At 47.1% G+C, this 18111-nt stretch overlaps 5 protein-coding genes across 10 annotated transcripts in view; 3 read left to right on the plus strand and 2 right to left on the minus strand.

Annotated features, from left to right (window-relative positions):
* The window catches only part of aadat (aminoadipate aminotransferase), a 19595-nt gene extending 15348 nt beyond the window's left edge, over positions 1–4247 (minus strand). The window contains exons 1-3 of one of the 2 annotated variants that reach the window (XM_056300594.1): positions 2234–2440; positions 1563–1634; positions 633–801 (exon numbers count right to left, since the gene is read on the minus strand). In XM_056300594.1, the coding sequence (XP_056156569.1) occupies positions 633–801; positions 1563–1629 (236 nt within the window). In that variant the 5' untranslated portion in view covers positions 1630–1634; positions 2234–2440. Of the gene's footprint in view, positions 1–632; positions 802–1562; positions 1635–2233; positions 2441–4154 lie in introns of those variants that run through there. The other variant, XM_056300595.1, reaches the window with a different exon arrangement.
* Positions 1–18111, plus strand: part of LOC130130775 (equilibrative nucleoside transporter 2-like) — a 331770-nt gene that overhangs the window by 207378 nt on the left and 106281 nt on the right. The gene's annotated exons all lie outside the window — the stretch shown is intronic.
* Positions 1–18111, plus strand: part of rela (v-rel avian reticuloendotheliosis viral oncogene homolog A) — a 238703-nt gene that overhangs the window by 62671 nt on the left and 157921 nt on the right. The window lies entirely within an intron of this gene.
* Positions 3530–14909, plus strand: ino80b (INO80 complex subunit B). 5 transcript variants are annotated; one of them, XR_008812183.1, is made up of 6 exons: positions 3530–4324; positions 7608–7812; positions 9122–9267; positions 10337–10509; positions 10730–12170; positions 14222–14909. XR_008812183.1 is itself a non-coding variant. In XM_056300603.1 (6 exons), the coding sequence occupies exons 1-5, from the start codon at positions 4285–4287 to the stop codon at positions 11192–11194; spliced, it is 1029 nt and encodes a 342-aa protein (XP_056156578.1). In that variant the 5' UTR covers positions 3530–4284; the 3' UTR covers positions 11195–11221; positions 11676–12928. The 5 variants fall into 5 exon arrangements, 2 of the variants coding, with proteins under 2 accessions (XP_056156578.1, XP_056156576.1); XR_008812184.1 differs by having other exon boundaries at positions 10730–11806; XR_008812185.1 differs by lacking the exon at positions 14222–14909 and having other exon boundaries at positions 10730–11806; positions 12010–12021.
* intu (inturned planar cell polarity protein) overlaps positions 14917–18111 on the minus strand; it is a 31823-nt gene continuing 28628 nt past the window's right edge. Inside the window, exons 17-19 of the mRNA XM_056300836.1 lie at positions 17284–17473; positions 16472–16611; positions 14917–15055 (exon numbers count right to left, since the gene is read on the minus strand). Of these exons, the coding sequence (XP_056156811.1) occupies positions 14944–15055; positions 16472–16611; positions 17284–17473 (442 nt within the window). The 3' untranslated portion in view covers positions 14917–14943. The remainder of the gene's footprint in view (positions 15056–16471; positions 16612–17283; positions 17474–18111) is intronic.

The following is an 18111-nucleotide window of genomic DNA, read 5'->3' on the forward strand; positions in this document are numbered from 1 at the left end:
GTCTCCAAACCGTCCAACCTGAGCTGTCCCTCTAATATACTCGTTCCTAATCCTGTCCTTCTTCATCACTCCCAATGAAAATCTTAGCATCTTCAACTCTGCCACCTCCAGCTCCACCTCCTGTCTTTTCATCAGTGCCACTGTCTCCAAACCATATAACATAGCTGGTCTCACAACCATCTTGTAAACCTTCCCTTTAACTCTTGCTGGTACCCTTCTGTCACACATCACTCCTGACACTCTCCTCCACCCACTCCACCCTGCCTGCACTCTCTTCTTCGCCTCTCTCCTGCACAATGTCCTCACGTTATTACACAGGAAACTGCATGCTGTTGACTTTTAAAGCTTTACAGCCTCCAGACAGCAAATCTGGCTCTTGGGTTTTTACAACTGCTGCTTTTTAAGGTGTTTTTCAGTTTGGTAGTATATGACCAAAGCCTCTGCAGAGAAGCCGGCTCACTCTGATACCATCTTGGAAATGCTGCCGGGCCGTAAGTTCTTAAACCAACAAGGCTAGATCGCTGTCTTTCACAATGGAGAGTTGTCTATATCTCAGATTCTGAGACACATGAGGGATTGTGCTGATATGCGTTAACTTGACACCATGTTTATTCTTTCTCTCTCTCTCTCACCCATTGGAAGCGGAGTACTGCAAGGCCCTCTTCATCAGGGTTTCATCGAAGTTGACTGTTTCTCCGCTCTTCAGCTTGATGGAGGCTGATTGGAAGGGGAAGGTGTTGGGGTTTGGAGCCCCTCCAGCCAAAGATATGAGAGAGGGGGGAGACCGCTGCTGCAGCTCAGCTTCATGCAGGAACACAGAGAGACAGTGGATGAGATGAGGATCAGACAGACAGACAGACAGACAGACAGACAGACAGATAGATAGATAGATAGATAGATAGATAGATAGATAGATAGATAGATAGATAGATAGATAGATAGATAGATAGATAGATAGATAGATAGATAGATAGATAGATAGATAGATCTTACTGGTAAGGACATAAGAATCATAAATTTGAATTTTAAAGTGTCATTTGTTTATCAATGAACCATGGACAACAGCTACCAAAACGTTTCACTATTCACACTCCAAGTGCAATAATACCTTGCGCCTACTTGTGCGATGGCGCATGCAACAGGATGACTGCAGTGTTATGTACAGGCTGCGTGCAGTATTATTTACTTTACTACTGTGCAATACCCCATGCGTCACATCTGACAGGAGCCGATCACAGCGTTATAGCACAACCCTATCCTTTTACACCTCTGATGTTTTACAATATTTCTGCCCCATACTCTTTTTTTTTTTACTGTTTGACACCTGACACATTTGGTTTTGATATATATATGTATTTTTTTAATTTACAATTCTCTCAGAGCAACGTTCGTATGTGATCATAACCAGGCAGCCAATAACGGTGACATGACATTTGTTTACCCTCGGGGATTGCTGGAGGATTCTGATTCTGATTCTGATTCTGATTTCAGTTTTGGAGGGTGACTCGTCTCAACACGGAGCCAACTCGCATGTCGGCGTTTTAGAAAGGACCCCAACTTACTCAGCATGCGGATGGGGGAGGGCCTCCTGGCGGCGCTGACAGCCGTCAGAAACCGGGAGTAATTCATGGTTCCTGAAATGTGGTTATTTACATAACATAGTGATTAAGACAAACAGCCTTCATTACAGCGAGTTAATAACGTTCACGCAGAGATTTCCCTTGAGATTTACTGCGTCCACGTGTCCTCATTCAGATAGACTAACATCATGTTCAGTTCATAACGTCCAGGTCATAACGTTCAGTTCATAACGTCCAGGTCATAACGTTCAGTTCATAACGTTCAGTTCATAACGTCCAGTTCATAACCTTCAGGTCATAACGTCCAGTTCATAACGTCCAGGTCATAACGTCCAGTTCATAACGTCCAGGTCATAACGTTCAGTTCATAACGTCCAGTTCATAACGTCCAGTTCATAAAGTTCAGTTCATAAAGTTCAGTTCATAACGTCCAGTTCATAACGTCCAGGTCATAAGGCCCAGTTCATAACGTCCAGGTCATAACGTCCAGTTCATAACGCCCAGTTCATAACGTCATCATCAACACGATAATTAGCATGCCCTCAGCTAATCCTACTGCTGGTAGCAAGGTGGAGTACAGTCAACCTGCAGTATTATAAGTTACCGACTGTGAAGGCACGTGTCCAAGTCGTCCAGCGTGAGACTCCAGTTACTTTACTTACGCGCTACAGTTACGTGCACTGCGTTACTCCTATTAACGGCACAAATTCGCATCCGGTGTCCCACAGATCCACCACGTATTACACAAGCAGATATATTTTCAGATTATATTTAAATCTCATAACTCAAACATCGCTTATTGAAGCGGCCGGGTTTGGTTTTACGCCGCTGACCTTGCTTATGTCTGACGTAGCCCCCCAGTGGGCTGCTGGGTAATGTAGTTTATAAAGTCCTGGGCCAATGAGATGACCCGTTATAAGGACTACATTTCCCAGGCATAGAATTAATGCGGGCTACTTGTTGCTGTATTTATAACTAACGCTGCGTGGGATAACTGATTTGTTTTTGTTTTTTGTTGTCGTCATATCTCGTTTTTAAGTTTTTACAGCTTTTATAATTTCGTCTCAGTCTCTCACAGCGCAAGACTGAGATAATGTTTACAAGCAAATGCAGCATGTTATTCAACGCAGTCGATAAACCGGCTGCGCGGAGGAACAACAGAGCGACGACACTCGCCGTTCAAATAGGTCTAAACTACTAAACGGGTCTGACCCTTTAGCCGAGCGGTTAGTGGCGCCGCCTTGTGGTGCAGTACACCCCGTATTTTATTGCTTCACTTTAGACTCGCCTCACTTCTGTGCTGAGTAAAATGTTCCTTTGTTTTGCTTTTTGTTTTTGTCGTTGTTTGTTTTTTTTACAATTCAGTTTAGCCTGCTCTCTTCTCTATACTTTTACTCCAGTATTGCTCCCCCGCACAACGCTGTAACACCACTTCCGTTTTACCCTTCACAGTAAGAGCCCCTGACCATACAAGCTGCATGACTGAACTTAACGCTCAAGAGCGCTAACTCAGTAAAGCAGCTTACAGGCCTCCCCTCCTTCAAGGGGTCGCCGGGATGCTGGAGCCTATCCCAGCAGTCCCTGGGCGGCAGGCGGGGGGGACACCCTGGACGGGCCGCCAGCCCATCACACACCATGAGCTTTCATATCCAATACTTCATATTTAACACTAATATATTAAATATAATTTAATAAGAAACGGAAACGGACGAACCGCTGTGGCGCCCCCTAACGGGAGCAGCCGAAAGTAGTGGTAGATATTAAATATAATTTAATATATTTCATATTCAATATTTGAATATTTTCATATTCAAACGATCAACTGAATATTTCAATGTCGTTTTTGTGACACTGAAACATTTTATTGTGATTTTTTTTTTTACCCAGTTTATCTTCCACAACATCTGACCGGCTTCAAAACCAGATGTGTCATTTGAGAGAAGCTGAACTATTGAATCTGGTTCATCTTTAAAAAAAAATGACTGAAAGTATCCATCAGATGTACATGTTCATTCATTCATTCATTCATTCATTCATTCATTCATTCACTCATTCATTCATTATCCAGACCGCTTGTCCTTACTCGGGGTTGCGGGACGCATGCGTTCCATGTTTTTCTTAGCACTTGCCTCCACGGTCCGTTGAGCAGGACAGTGGGTGGCGGTATTGAGCCTTAAAGCCGGATGCAAACCGCCCTTCAAACAGACGAAGAAGAAGAACTTGCCCACCGTCGGCTACCGTACGATAACGCTGCAACAGCTAGCGCGCACCTCGGCGGAAAGTTCGTCGCAGTACTGGCTCCGTTGCTTTTTTCGGTTTGGACTCGGTACCGTTAGCTGTACTTGTTAACTGACGTGACGTCTGTGTTAGTTGTTGAATCCATGGACGCCAGCGTTTACATTTCCCATGTGCTGCTAACGCGTTAGCCAAACGGCTAAATAACCGGAAGTCAGATGCGGCGCAGCTTGGTGAGCGGAGTCGCGCTCGCGACCTAACGCGTCGGAGCGTATATAAGCAGCGGCGAGCGACCCGAAAGCGCTTCAGACGCGCCTGCACCGGCGCTGGAGGACGCACCTGCACCGGCGCGGAGGACGCATGGACCGCGCCGCAGGCTGCAGGACTCAACGACGCATCTGCAAGACCGAGTCTCCGGCTACGTAAGACGGGATCCACTACCGCCCAAGGTTAAAGTCCAGCCGCTTTAATGGGGAAGAGGAAGGACATGATTCTGCCCAGGTTTCTTGGTGAGTGTTTGTAAATCATTAACGGCTCTTGCTTAATTTTCTCGCGTTTGGTCGTGTGTGTGAGCGCGCGCAGCTGATCTCTCACACCAAGGGGGGGCCTGTCAGTCTCACGCCACGGGGCCTGTCAGTCTCTCCACAATTGCTTAAACACATTACCCGGTAGACTGCCTCACTTTCTCAAAACCCTAAACACAAATCACAAGACTCGCACACAAAATGCAGAATCCCACACTTCTCTTGCAAAAGCACACTTTGCCCTCAAGACAGTGTTAACTCATCACTAAATGGTATTTTCTTGTCAAATGACAAACACACACGTCATATGAGTAGACATTCCTAAGCACCCATTGAACACTGATGTGCAGAATGGAAAACACTATAGTATGATGTGCAGAATGGAAAACACTATATGAATGCTTTATCAGCAGAATCATGCCTTTGCATGTTCAGTGTTACACTTTCACCTGTTGGATGTAAAATATTACCATATTGTGGCAGGATGAGGAAAAAAAACACAGGAGACGAAGGCGAGTTTGCTGTTTATTCCTCAGCTCCAAAACCAAACTCCAGCAGGAACAACCCTGCACCAGCAAGCCCTGGGAACGTAAACCACGCCCCCAGCTCACAGTCCTGCTGGGTGAGAGGCATAGCCCCTAGTGTCCGCCACAACATAATGTTTTACGTATACTCAAATAGAAAACAACACACTATACTTGGAACAACAAATAATATTTTATTTGTACCCAAAATGTGCAGTCTGCTGTAAATCACAGCAAACTGTGGATGAAAACTGGATGACGTGAAAGAGATAACAGAAAATAGGCAGTAAACAAAACAAAACAACTGGGCTGCATCCTGCCTTCGGTCCCTGCCTGGCCACAGGACCTCATCCACGTCGCAGGCGATGTTCTCCCCGGCCAAGCAGCGGGGGGAAGAATCGCCTACAATGGCGCATGAAGCCTTGACAGGCCTCAGCAGCCACATCGCCACATGCGTCCTCCATGGCTTGCAGCAGTGGGATCCGTGTCTGCGGATTCCTCTCGTGCACCTTCCATCTCCAGGCAGAGGAGAACTCCTCAATTGGATTGAGGAAGGGAGAGTATAGAGGGAGATGCAGGACGGAAACGTCAGGATGGCCCCTGAACCAGTCACGGACCAGAGCAGCCCGGTGGAAACTGACGTTGTCCCAGACAACAACAAACCTGATCACCTCTGTGTCGTCCATCTGGTCTGGTTGCACAACGATGTTGTAGAGTGTGTCCAGGAATGCTATGAGAAGGGCAGTGTCGTAGGGGCCAAGGCTGGCATGGTGATGGAAAATGAGGTGCAAGTGGCAATATTACTGCACAGGCAGGGCGAGGAAGCACTCGAGGTGTACAGCACACTTGCTATAGCCAGGGCCCGAGCCTGAAGGCGTGCAGGTGGACCACATATTGCAGGCTTTCAGAGGCTACTGTACGCCAAAGAACACGTGGTATTTGAGAGGCACCAGTTGTGGACGTATGAAACGCAAGAACCAGTGCACATGGACAGATTTGTCACAGAGCTAAAACAGAAGAGCAAAGACTGAGAGTTTGGTCTGTGGCAGGAGTGGGTAATCTTATCCAGAAAGGGCCAGTGTGGGTGAAGGTTTTTGTTACACACCTGATCCCACTAATTAACCAGTAGAGTCTTTGCTGAGGAACTTGATTAGGAAACACAGCTGTGTTAAAAAAAGAAAAAGTAGGTAAGGCGAATCGGCCGTACTAAATTGTCCCTAGGTGTGTGTGTGTCTCTCGCCCTGTGACGGCCTGGCAGCCTGTCCAGGATGTCTCCCCGCCTGCTGCCCAATGACTGCTGGGATAGGCTCCAGCATCCCCGCGACCCTGAGAGCAGGATCAGTGGCTTGGATAATGGATGGATGGAAGGTGCGGAGTTGCTTGGTTGGAACAAAAACCATCACCAACACTGGCCCTTTTTGGATAAGTTTACCCCCCCCCCCCCCGGTGTATGGGTTATTCTCATATTACGTCACATATCGGCAGTGGTGGGTAGAGTAAACAAAAACTGTACTCAAGTAAAAGTACTTGTGAAAATAACTACTTAAGTAAGAGTAAAAAAGTACCACAAAAAACTACTCAAGTAGTGAGTAACTTCCATTAGGTGCGATTTGTGACATCAGTTGCATTGAAATAGGGCCTCAACAGGTAATAACAAATGTAGTTTATTGTAAACGGTATTTGTCGTATCCAGAACCAGACGAATGACAAAATAAGTGCTCTTAAACACTGTTCAATGTCTTAAATAGTGTGGCGGTCTATTCCATTGTCTACCAACACGGGGATCGCCGGTTCGAATCCTTGTGTTACCTCTGGCTTGGTCAGGCATCCCTACAGACACAATCGGTTGGGTGTGCGAAGCCGGATGTGCGTATGTATACTGGTCGCTGCACTAGCGCCTCCTCTGGTCGGTCGGGGCGCCTGTTTGGAGGAGAGGGGGAACTGGGGGGAATAGCCTGATCTTCCTATGCGCTACGTCCCCCTGGTGAAACTCCTCCCTGTCAGGTGAAAAGAAGCGGCTGGCGACTCCACATGTATGGGAGGAGGCATGTGGTAGTCTGCAGCCCTCCCCGGATCGGCAGAGGGGGTGGAACAGAGACCGGGACGGCTCGGAAAATAGGGTAATTGGCCAAGTACAATTGGGGCAACAACAAAAAAAAGGGGGGGCCCAAAAAAGATCATTAATCGTGATCATTTGTATGACAATTAATCGTCAACTGAAATGTCACATGTCAGGGATAGGCAACATGGTCCAGAAAGGTCCGGTGTGGGTGCAGGTCTTTGTTCCAACCAAGGAGTTACACACCTGAGTCCACAAATCAAGGTCTTTAGCAAAGACTATTGGTCGACTAAGAGAATCAGGTGTGTAACTGCTTGGTTGGCATAAAGACCTGCACCCACACCGGACCTTTCTGGACCTTTTGTTGCCTATCCCCGTCATAGGTCATGATCGTGACAGCCCTCATGACAGCAGTGGATATAGTTGCCTTGGTTCCTTGTGCATTGACAAACGTGTGTGACTCAGTAGTTCCTTCAGACTGATACAACTCTCAAGTTCTATATTATCCATTGTATAAACTTGTACTTTTTTACAGTTCTCTCTAAGAAATTGCATGTTTCATGAACTCAGCAGCCACGGGCAATTAAATATCGTAACTTCATAACGGCTCCTGTCATCGTGCCGCATGCCTACAAAAAGCTTTCTGATTGGTTGTAATGTCTCCTCTCCTTGTGGTCACCTGCAGGTGAGAGCAGCGTCGGCCCACACGGCGTTCACAAGAGAAAACACAAAAAGCATAAGAAGCATAAGCGGAAGCACCACCGGGATGAAAGCTTCCCTGAGCCCTTGGAGCCGGAGGAGCCCGTCATGGTCGTCAGGCCTCCTCCTCCTCCTCCTTCTCAACTAAGACTCAAGATCAAGCTGGGAGGACAGACGCTGGGAACCAAAAGGTGAGACACGATTTGCCGTATTGATGACCTTTCCAGATTCAGCCCACCTTTCTGGCATGGTGCACTCTCATTGTCCTGACGCAGTCCTCCGAAATGCGTCGCTGCTGTGCGGGTTTGTATTTAACAGTTTAGAGAAATTAATTTTAGTGTCTCGCTCTCATTTTCTATCAGGTTTCACCTGATAGAAGGAAAACTCTGGCGTAAAGCCTCCGCTGCCTTGCGGGTACACTCGTCTACGGGAAAGGCTTCGGGGAGAAACCCTGAGTAAAAACCTGCATCCGTCTCCATCGCCAGTCGTCTCGCTAGTCTTGCCACTGGTAGTAGGTGGTCTCGGACGAGAGAGTGGGGTTGATGATGCACAACTCTCCCTCACTTTACTCATCAGTCACCCATCACAGGATGACTAGAGGGTCCTCGTCACTGCGACGGACGAATAGAGTAGAAAATACACCGCCGCCCTTGTAAGACACACACCCTAACGGGGTACATTCCTGTAGGGCAGCTGTCAGCAGGCTTGTCTGAAAGAAGAGGAAAATTTGTCTATGATAATTATTACAGACCTGACAGACGTAGGCCTTTTTCCCTCTGGAGCAGTTGAATCTGCACAATGGCACATGCAGGCTGCTCTGCACAACGATGTCAAAGCCGTATTTCCTGTTTACATTGTATAGTGCCGTTGATTGGCTTGAAACAATAGTAACGCCATTCATGCGACAATATTTCCATTAAGGATTGTTTTACGCACTTCTAGTCAAGTTGCATCTTAAGTGATCATGGCGCAACCAAAATTCAGTGCGGTGCTAGTTTGAAACTAGCTACGATTGACAAACACTCTGTCAGCTGATTTCGCCACTTGGTTTCCCTCCTCTCCGGTTGGAGGTGTTTCAGGTTTGCTGGAGTCGGTTTTCTGTCGCTTTTGACTAAAACCTGCATGCACAACTCGCTCGCCGGCCCGGGGCTTTGCTTTGCAGTGGATTCACGGTTTGATCGCCACGTGGGGCAAAGAGAGAATTTCAGTACGAGGCGTGAAAACGGTGTTACTTCACGCCACAAAGTATTTTTGAAGTGGTGAGGGCCTAATTCAGCAAATCGGTATCCAGAGGTAGATGCCCACTTGGATCATCTCATCCGCCCACATCTACTTCTGACATCCTGGGCTGGTTTGGGCGTAGGCGCTCACAACAGTTTCGAATGACACAAGTGCTCAACTCTTCTTTATTGGTAGAAGTCATGGACTCGTCTGTGCTCACTTGTAACTTTAACTCCGCGGGCTGCTGTAAATCTCTCCTGGTCATTTTGTCTTTACCAGCGTGCCCACCTTTACTGTGCACCCCGGAGTGGCCCGGCCGCCTTCGCCCTTAATGATCATTGACGATGACAATGAAGAAGATGACGACGACGACGATGATGACGATGAGCCGTCCGTGCCTCTTGAGCAGTACCGGGCCTGGCTGGGTGAGTAACAAGATGTCTGTGTATCTCGGTATGCTCAGGTACAGCCAGTTCTACTGACACCCTGCTGGGGTTGACTTGAGCGTCCTTCTGTGATGTTCAAATTCAGAACACGGTTCATTAACTCGTCATGGATTATGGTTGTTTTGTAAAACAACTTCCCTAAGATGGAGGAAAATGGAACAGCTCTGTCAGTTGCCATCGGAGTGTTGTCAATTTTAAATTAAATCCGCATCAACATGGCTTCGTGTTCCACAGGATGCCCCCCACTCACACGAGGCAGACCCACATTTTAACAAATGGATGCTGATTAAAGGTTTGCATCTCGTGATATTGGGCTATGCAATAAAATTGACTTCCTGCCATCAAAATAATCATTTTCATGGTGTTCGATCGGGCTTCATATGATCATTTTCAATAACAATTAACCTGTCGATTACTGTTTTGATTAATCAGTTAGTCTATAAAATGTTAAAGATGACATGCCCATTACACATTCCCAGACTGTTCAGTAAACGACTGTTTACTGAATGAACAGCAGTCAGAAAGCCCCTTAAGTATTCATTTTATTACTACATGAAAAGAAGAAAGCTGAGCAAGTCTTAGCATTTTTGATTCTGTATGCAGTAAATATGTGGCTTTTTTAATTGATGTGTAAAATGAGCGGCACGGTGGTGCAGTGGTTAGCGCGGTCACCTCACAGCAAGAAGGTCCTGGGTTCAGAACCCGGGGTAGTCCAACCTTGGGGGTTGTCCGGGGTCGTCCTCTGTGTGGAGTTTGGATGTTCTCCCCGTGTCTGCGTGGGTTTCCTGTGAGGGCTCCGGTTTCTTCCTACAGTCCAAAGACATGTAGGTCAGGTGACTCGGCCATACTAAATTGCCCCTAGGTGTGTGTGTGTTGACCCTGTGATGGACTGGCAGCCTGTCCAGGGTGTCTCCCCGCCTGCCGCCCAATGACTGCTGGGATAGGCTCCAGCATCCCCGCGACCCTGAGAGCAGGATAAGCAGTTCAGATAATGGGTGGATGGATGCCACTAAAGCCAACTGCCAGGTCTGTTGTTGTGTTGTATCAGATGAAGACAGTAACATGGCTGCATCTCCGCTGCCGGACATGGACTCTGACTCCATGCTGGGCGGGCCGGTGGATGAGGAGGAGAGGTGGCTGGATGCTTTGGAGAAAGGCGAACTGGACGACAATGGAGAGCTGAAAAAAGAGATCGACGAGTCTCTGCTGACAGCCAGACAGGTCAGAGATGTCGAGGCCACGGAGCAGAAAACACACAAGTTTGCAAAGAAATATTTGTCAAGTACCTATTTCACAGATCTGTTTTGATTTTTCCATATAAAACACAAGTACTCAAACCATTCTGTTAAAATTATTCACATTGGATTGGCTGAAACCCCCCCCCCCCCAACTTGGTGGTGACATCCATATCTAAGTCTGTTTTTCCCTCCTTGCCCCGCAGAAAGCCCTCCTGCACAAACAGCAAAGCCAGCCTCTCCTGGAGCTCCCCATGGGCTACAAGGAGAAGGAGATGACTGCCGAGATGATGCAGAAGAGAGAGGAGCGCGCTCGCAAGCGACGTCTGCAGGCCGCCAAGAAGGCTGAAGAGAATAAGAACCAGACCATCGAGAGGCTGACCAAGACCAGCAAAGCCAAGATCAAAAGCATGCGGGAGAAGAGGTCCCGTCAGGCCCAGTGTCCCATGATCCGCTATACTGACAACGCCCGTGGAATGGCTATCTCCTTCCCTGTGGGGGTCACTACGCCGGCCTCTGTGGCCCCCCGTCCTGTGCCCCTGGCCCCTGTCAGCTGCGGGGTCAGAGGCTGCGCCAATCTTAAGAGGTACTCGTGCTCCAAGACCGGGGTTCCTCTCTGCAGCCTGCAGTGCTACAGGAAGAACCTGCTGCTGTTGGAGAGTACCGCGTGACCATAAAACTGGACGCTGTGGCAGAAGGTAAGAGTCCTGACTCTTACCCGGGCTGTTCCCAAGTGCAATGCCAACTGACTTTTAATCTTCTCTTATTGGAGCATACAGCATACAGTCTTCTTTTTTCTATGCTGTTTTCTTTTGTGTTTACGCTCAACAAAACCCAAACGTATATAGAGCCACATTTCCAAATCCGTGTATGAATTAGTGCATATATCTTAAGTTTTCCTCTGTGTGGGGCCGTTAATATAAATATTCTGACACAAGACAGTGCCCGTCCGTCAGGCACAACATCAGTGACTTGCAAGCAATAAAAAATAATTTGTACTGTTCCTTTATTAGCGTTCACAATGGTCATTCTTGTAAAAAACGTTTTATACAAAAGAAAAACTGTACATCTTAAATATAAGTACCAAATTAAATGTTTTTGTTCACTATAAAATTTGTGGACCTATCAATACAATTGTATTTGTGATGTCAGTTTGAGGACACTGGCAGTAGGCGATAGCGTCCATGTTGTTGGTCCAGACGATAACAGAACACCACCTTCTACTGGGAAGCCTCACTTGCCCCTTGCAAAAGTTACAGCATCAAGTCTGAGGTATTCTCTGAGTGAGTAGCTTCACACACACACACACACACACACACACACACACCTGAGAATAGTAAAAAACAAAAAGCAGGCAGACAACACAACATGGTGTTCATTATGACGTATTTTGTCAGGCTGGATGTTGAGGCACAGAGGTGTGTTCACTTTCTAAAGGCCATGGTTGTGATCTGTCTTTGTCTGTGGGGGCGCTGTTGTCTTACAGAAAGACGTGCTGAATGATTGTGACCAGCTTAAAGGATAGGTTCACTTCGAAAACATAATTAAGAGTCATACAGACATAAATTCCACTGACCACGTCAGTACTGAGAGACTTGACACGTTTTTGAATCTTCTCACTGGGTGTCCATACGATCCAACCAGACGGTAAATAACATTCACATGTATCTTTATTTGATGTTGGTTCAGAATATGCTTTGAGAAGGAGCTAAATCCGATTTGATTTGTAACTGCTTTTTTAAATTTGATGTTGTGCATCAGAACCGTCTATAAACTTCACACTTGTGAAAGCAGGAAGTTCTGCAGCCTGGTGATCCGCATTAGCTTCAACTCTGTACTTGAACCTAATTTTTTCTCATCTCATCATCAGCCACTTCTTCAGGGTCAGGTCGCGGTGGCAGCAAGCTAAGTAGGGCAATCCAAATGTCCCTTTCCCAAACAATGCCCTCCAGCTCCTCTTGGAGGATTCCAAGGCGTTCCCAGACCGGATTGGACATGTAGTCCCTCCAGCGAGTTCTTGGTCTACCCTGAGGTCTCTTCCAAGTTGGACTGCCCGGAAGACCTCCAAAGGAAGGTGCCCAGGAGGCATCCTAATCAGATGCCCGGACCACTTCGACGTGAAGGAGCAGTGGCTCTACTCCGAGCTGTCTCCGGATGTCCGAGCTCCTCACCCTCTCTCCAAGACTGAGCCCAGACACCCTACCACAGGGTGTGCTCCAGTTATCGGGGCATCACACTGCTCAGCCTTCCTGGGAAAGTCTACTCTAGGGTGCTGGAAAGGAGGCTCCAACCGATTGTCGAACCTCGGATCCAGGAGGAACAATGTGGATTCCATCCAGCCAGTCTACATGTGTTTTGTGGACTTGGAGAAGGTTTACAACCACGTACCCCGGGGCACTCTGTGGTGGTGGTGGTGGGGTACTGCGGGAGTATGGGGTATTGGGGCAGTTGCTACAAGCCATCCAGTCCTTATAGAACCAAAGTGAGAGCTGTGTCCATATTCTCAGCGGACTCCGCCAAGTTTGTCCCTTGTCTCCAATTCTGTTTGTGATATTCATCGAAAGGATTTCAAGGCGCAGCCAAGGTGAGGAGTGTGTCCATTTTGGGAACCTCCGAATTGCAGCTCTGCTCTTTGCAGATGATGTGGTTTTGTTGGCTTCATCAGAATGTGACCTCCAGCACGCACTGGGGCGGTTTGCAGCCGAGTGTGAAATGGCAGGGATGAGAGTCGGTACCTCCAAGTCTGAGGCCATGGTTCTCTACCGGAAAATGGTGGATTGCTCCCTCAGGGTTGGGGATGAGTTGTTGCCTCAAGTGAAGGAGTTCATGTATCTCGGGGTCTTGTTCACTGGTGAGGGTAGGATGGAGCGGGAGGTTGACAGGCGGATTGGTGCAGCATCAGCAGTAATGTGGACGTTGTATTGGACCGTTGTGGTGAGGAGGGAGCTGAGCCGGAAGGCAAAGCTCTCAATTTACCAGTCAGTCTTCGTTTCAACCCTCACCTATGGTCATGAACTTTGGGGTAGTGACTGAACAGGTGAGATCGCGGATACAAGCGGCTGAAATGAGTTTTCAAACTAATTTTATCAGTTTTAAATCCGACAAATTAAGATTCATGTGACTGTCCTGTGAGCTTTGTGCTTTCCAAAAGAAGATATGTGGTATAATGGTTTTTAAAGCTTACAGGATAATTCTGGTTTCTTTACAACCTGGGTCTTATTTTCATAGTTTTGGCCATTGTGCAAAACAGCTAAATTATTTTAGTTAACGGCTTAATTTTGTAGATTCTGGACTCGGGACCACTGCTGGACTTTAAACCACAAACCCCCCTAGTGTCTTTGGTTTTCTAAGATTTGGGTTTTACAGGATAACTTATGTCACGGTGAGCCACAAACATTATAAAATAAACCTGCAGTAAGTATAGGCTGCTCATTCCCACAAACTGAACCAGGAAGTAGATCAGCAATGTCATCCACCATTGATGATGATGTTGGACATTTCAGATAACTTTGGTTTTCACTTCTAAATTCGTGGTTTAGATGATTGGGTTAAATTTGACTTGTTGCACTGTTTATTTGTCCCATAAGACACCGTTGTAAAACTGAGTCCAGCAGTGATCTCGTGTCCAAAATCTACTAAATTAAGCCGGTGAGTAAATTTGTTTTTTTGATTTTGATATATTCTATTGATCCCCGTAGGAAGATTCTTCTCTGCATTCAACCCATCCCAGCTGTGCAGCTAGGAGCAGTGGGCAGCTGCCGTGCAGCGCCCAGGGACAAACTCCAGTTCGTCTTGCCATGCCTCAGTCAGGGGCACAGACAGGAGTATTAACCCTGACATACATGTCTTTTTGATGGTGGGGGAAACCAGAGCACCCGGAGAAAACCCACCGCAGACAGAGAACGTGCAAGCGCCACACAGAGGATGGATGACCTGGGATGATCCCCAAGGTTGGACAAGCCCGGGGTTCGAACCCAGAGCCTTCTTGCTATGAGGCGACAGTGCTAACCACCGTGCTGCAATACTAAGTAACTAAAATAATGTCATAACCGTTATGTACGAAGGTAAAAGCTACAAAAACAGCCAGGTTGAAAGAAAACTTAATTGTCCTTTGAAATGATCCCTCTATTACAAAGTATTTCATGCCAGCAAGACCATTCAGCAAAGTGCTGAGTTTCTAGATACTGAAGTTGTCGGTGAAGTTTTGTCTGTATAATTTTAAATAATGTCTAGGTTCAAAACAAGCAAACCTACCCTTTAAACCCAGTTTAAGAGAAATTAGCGTATGAGCCCCATGTTATATTTTGTGTCTGAGGTTTCGTCTGATCAGCCAGATCCTAACGGTTTGCCTGAGTGTGCATCACTTAATGCTTTAACTAGTGGATGAAATCGTCTTCCCATGGAGCTGAGAGGTGACGGGTCACACAGCCAGACCGAAGCACAGTCTGAAGGCCATCTCCACGGGAACCTCGGCCACCGAGTCGTGGAAACACACATAGAACTCCTGGGGGACGGGTTCAAGAAGCATCCGTCTGGAAGGAGGGAGAGATTAAGGAGTGTGGCCATGTTAACTGAATCATGGTGTAATGTGGCACTTCACTGAAACACCAGTTTCCTACTCTGCGAGAGTCATCGCACTGATTTTTATACATAGGTGTGCTTATCAAACACTGGTTGCTTTTCATATTTCCTGTAAATATAATAAAACCTGTCTTTTAAAGTACCTTTAACTGTCTCAGGTAAACTCAGTGTGAGCTTAATCCATTCCTGGGAACCCTGCTTCTACCGCCTCTTCTCTCACTCTTACCCTACCTCGCTTTACCTCTCACTCCACACTTCTCTCTGCATGTCTGTGAATGTTCTCATTCATCCAGGTCGTGCTTATCCAAAGGAGTTGAATCGAGTGCAACTGGACTTGGTATATATCCATGAAGACGTTTCGCCTCTCATCCAAGAGGCTTCACGGATATATACCGAGTCCAGTTATTCAACTCCTTTGGATTCTCTGCATCTTTTTTCATCCTCTTTACACCACTCTCTACTTTTTAAAAAAAATCTGATTTGGGTTCTATTTTTCACCACCACCCCCCCTTTTTTTTTTGTATCTGGCCAATCACCCTGCTCTCTGAGTTGTCCCAGTCACGGCTCCACCCCCTCTGCCGATCCGGGGAGGGGTGCAGACTACCACATGCCTCCTCCGATACATGTGGAGTTGCCAGCCGCATTTCACCTGACAGTGAGGAGTTTCGCCAGGGGGATGTAGCGTGTGGGAGGATCCCGCAATCCCCCCCCGGACGACCAGAGGAGGTGCTAGTGCAGAGGCCAGAACACATCCGTCTTCCCACCTGCAGACACGGCCAATTGTATCTGTAGAGACGCCCGGCCAAGCCGGAGGTAACACGGGGATTCGAACCAGCATTCCCCGTGTTGGTAGGCAACGGAATAGACCACTATGCTACCCGGACGCCCATTTAACATGTTTCTGTTTTAACCTTGCTATATTTCCACATCTGTTATGCGCTTGTATGCCTTTGTGCATGTCTGTCTTTGTGAAGCAAGTGCTATATAAACAAACTCTTGCTCTTTTCTCTTTACCTCTCTCGCCCCACTCTTTCACACACTTTCTTGCTCTCTATCTGCTGTTTCAGTGACCCAGTTTTCTTTCCAGTGAGTCCAAAAGGGGCATGCACACCAAAATCATTTCTCAAGGCGCAGAGTCAGAAAATGAAATGTAGATTTAAGAAATGGGACTTGCACACTTAACTGAACACTCCACAACAGGTTGATGTTTCGAACTAACAAGGTGTCCGGATGGAGTCCTGTTCATCAAAACACTGACTGTGCTGTTAGGCATTCAACCCAGTTTTCATTCGATCCATTGAGCCATGTAAGCGTATTCCACCTCTAGGCTGACACCAGAGGTGCAGTCTAAACAAAAGCCAGCTTACCCTATGACCCAGTACGTCATGGTGGGAGCAGGTTTCCTCTGGTCGCTCCAGTTCTCTGGCTTACACTGAAACAGAACGCCGTGTTCCTTCACCGGACCGAGACCGGCGCCCACGTGGGGTTTGTCAGCTCCCCGACGCCCCTGGGCAGGAGAAACGTAACCCCGTCATTCACCCGTTTCAACAAACATGGACTGTACTACTACCGCTGCTACCTTGACATCGGTGTGTTTCAGTGTGCTGCAGATGTTGGTATATTATCACCAAGGGTCACTGAACGTATGTATCTATGAAACTGAACGAGTCAGGAACCAGAACGTGTAGGCACAGCTTAACCTTTAAAAGTGGACTTAATATTTTCCAACATCAGTTATTACTTTAATCCCCATGCATTTTTCACTTTTTTCTATTGTGAAAAGTGTGTGTGTGTGTGTATATATATATATATATATATATATAATTCAAGTGCTCTCATCCAATCTTTTTTTCTGATACTCATGACATCATCAGACACTCATTTAGCTAATTGGATCAAATCATCAAACTGAAACCCCATCCACCCTTAGCACCAACTCTTGCTTGTACTTGTCACTCAAGTCAGCTTATTAATGAGGACCAGACCAGTCCCTCAGTCCTTGAGACAAATGTGAACAGTTGTGGATAAAGGTATTAAAAAAAAGATATGAATCATTCGCAAATAAAAAAAAATGTTGCTGAATGTTTTAATATGCCCTCTTCAGCATTCTTACACATAAGTTAAATCTGATTCCTGATTTCAGTCTGACTTTAGAGAGGACGGGTCCCCTATGGCTTACCCTGGGGGGCAGACTCTGCTGGAAGGCGGCCCGGATGGACAGGCAGCAGTGGTGGAAATTGCGGATGAGCTGCGGGTGTATGGAGCCACTGAGCTGGGTCACTTCTCTGTGGGTGGGGGCGATGAAGATCCCCTGGACCGAGTCCATCATCACATAGTGGAAGAGGGCGTTTTCAGCACCTGTTGTCAGTCTGGGACACGTGGAGAGGTTGGCTAGAGTCACTGAGAAGGCTTTGTTTTACAAGTCTTGATGGAGACGAAAGACGACGTGAAGCGTTATTCACAGTATGTCTCGCTTCTGTAATGTGGCTTATTCCCAAATAAAACAGGATGTTAGGGTAGGACAAAACATACGGCGGGATGTGATTTAATTGAACGGTGTAGTCAGCAGGACATCTGGTCACACATTAACAGTCCCATAAGTCCTTGGGTGCTCCCCCAGCGCAGAGCCGCCGCCTCCCCAGGTCGCTATAATATTCTATAGGTACGATTAAGTTCCCACACGCCTGATGAAGCCAAAATGGGCTCAGGATCATCCATCCTGGACCTTCAACATATTTATTTATAATAATAATGATAAAAACGGGGTGCTCCGGTTTCCTCCCACAGTCCAAAGACATGTAGGTCAGGTGAATCGGCCGTACTAACTTGTCCTTAGGTGTGAATGTGTATGTCAGCCCTGTGATGGACTGGCGGCCTGTCCAGGGTGTCTCCCCACCTGCCGCTCAGTGACTGCTGGGATAGGCTCCAGCATCCCGCGACTCCGGTTGGGATGAGCGGCTCGGATAATGGATGGTGCAAACCATTTGACGATATTACTGACTGGAAT

This window comes from Lampris incognitus, chromosome 20, assembly GCF_029633865.1.
Source record: "Lampris incognitus isolate fLamInc1 chromosome 20, fLamInc1.hap2, whole genome shotgun sequence".
NCBI classification, from domain to species: Eukaryota; Metazoa; Chordata; class Actinopteri; order Lampriformes; family Lampridae; genus Lampris; species Lampris incognitus.

Coding starts and splice junctions, on each gene's coding strand:
- ino80b (XM_056300601.1), top strand. CDS start 4,285: ATGGGGAAGAGGAAGGACATGATTCTGCCCAGGTTTCTTG. Junction 4,325..7,607: donor GATTCTGCCCAGGTTTCTTG/GTGAGTGTTTGT, acceptor GGTCACCTGCAG/GTGAGAGCAGCGTCGGCCCA. Junction 9,268..10,336: donor GCAGTACCGGGCCTGGCTGG/GTGAGTAACAAG, acceptor GTGTTGTATCAG/ATGAAGACAGTAACATGGCT.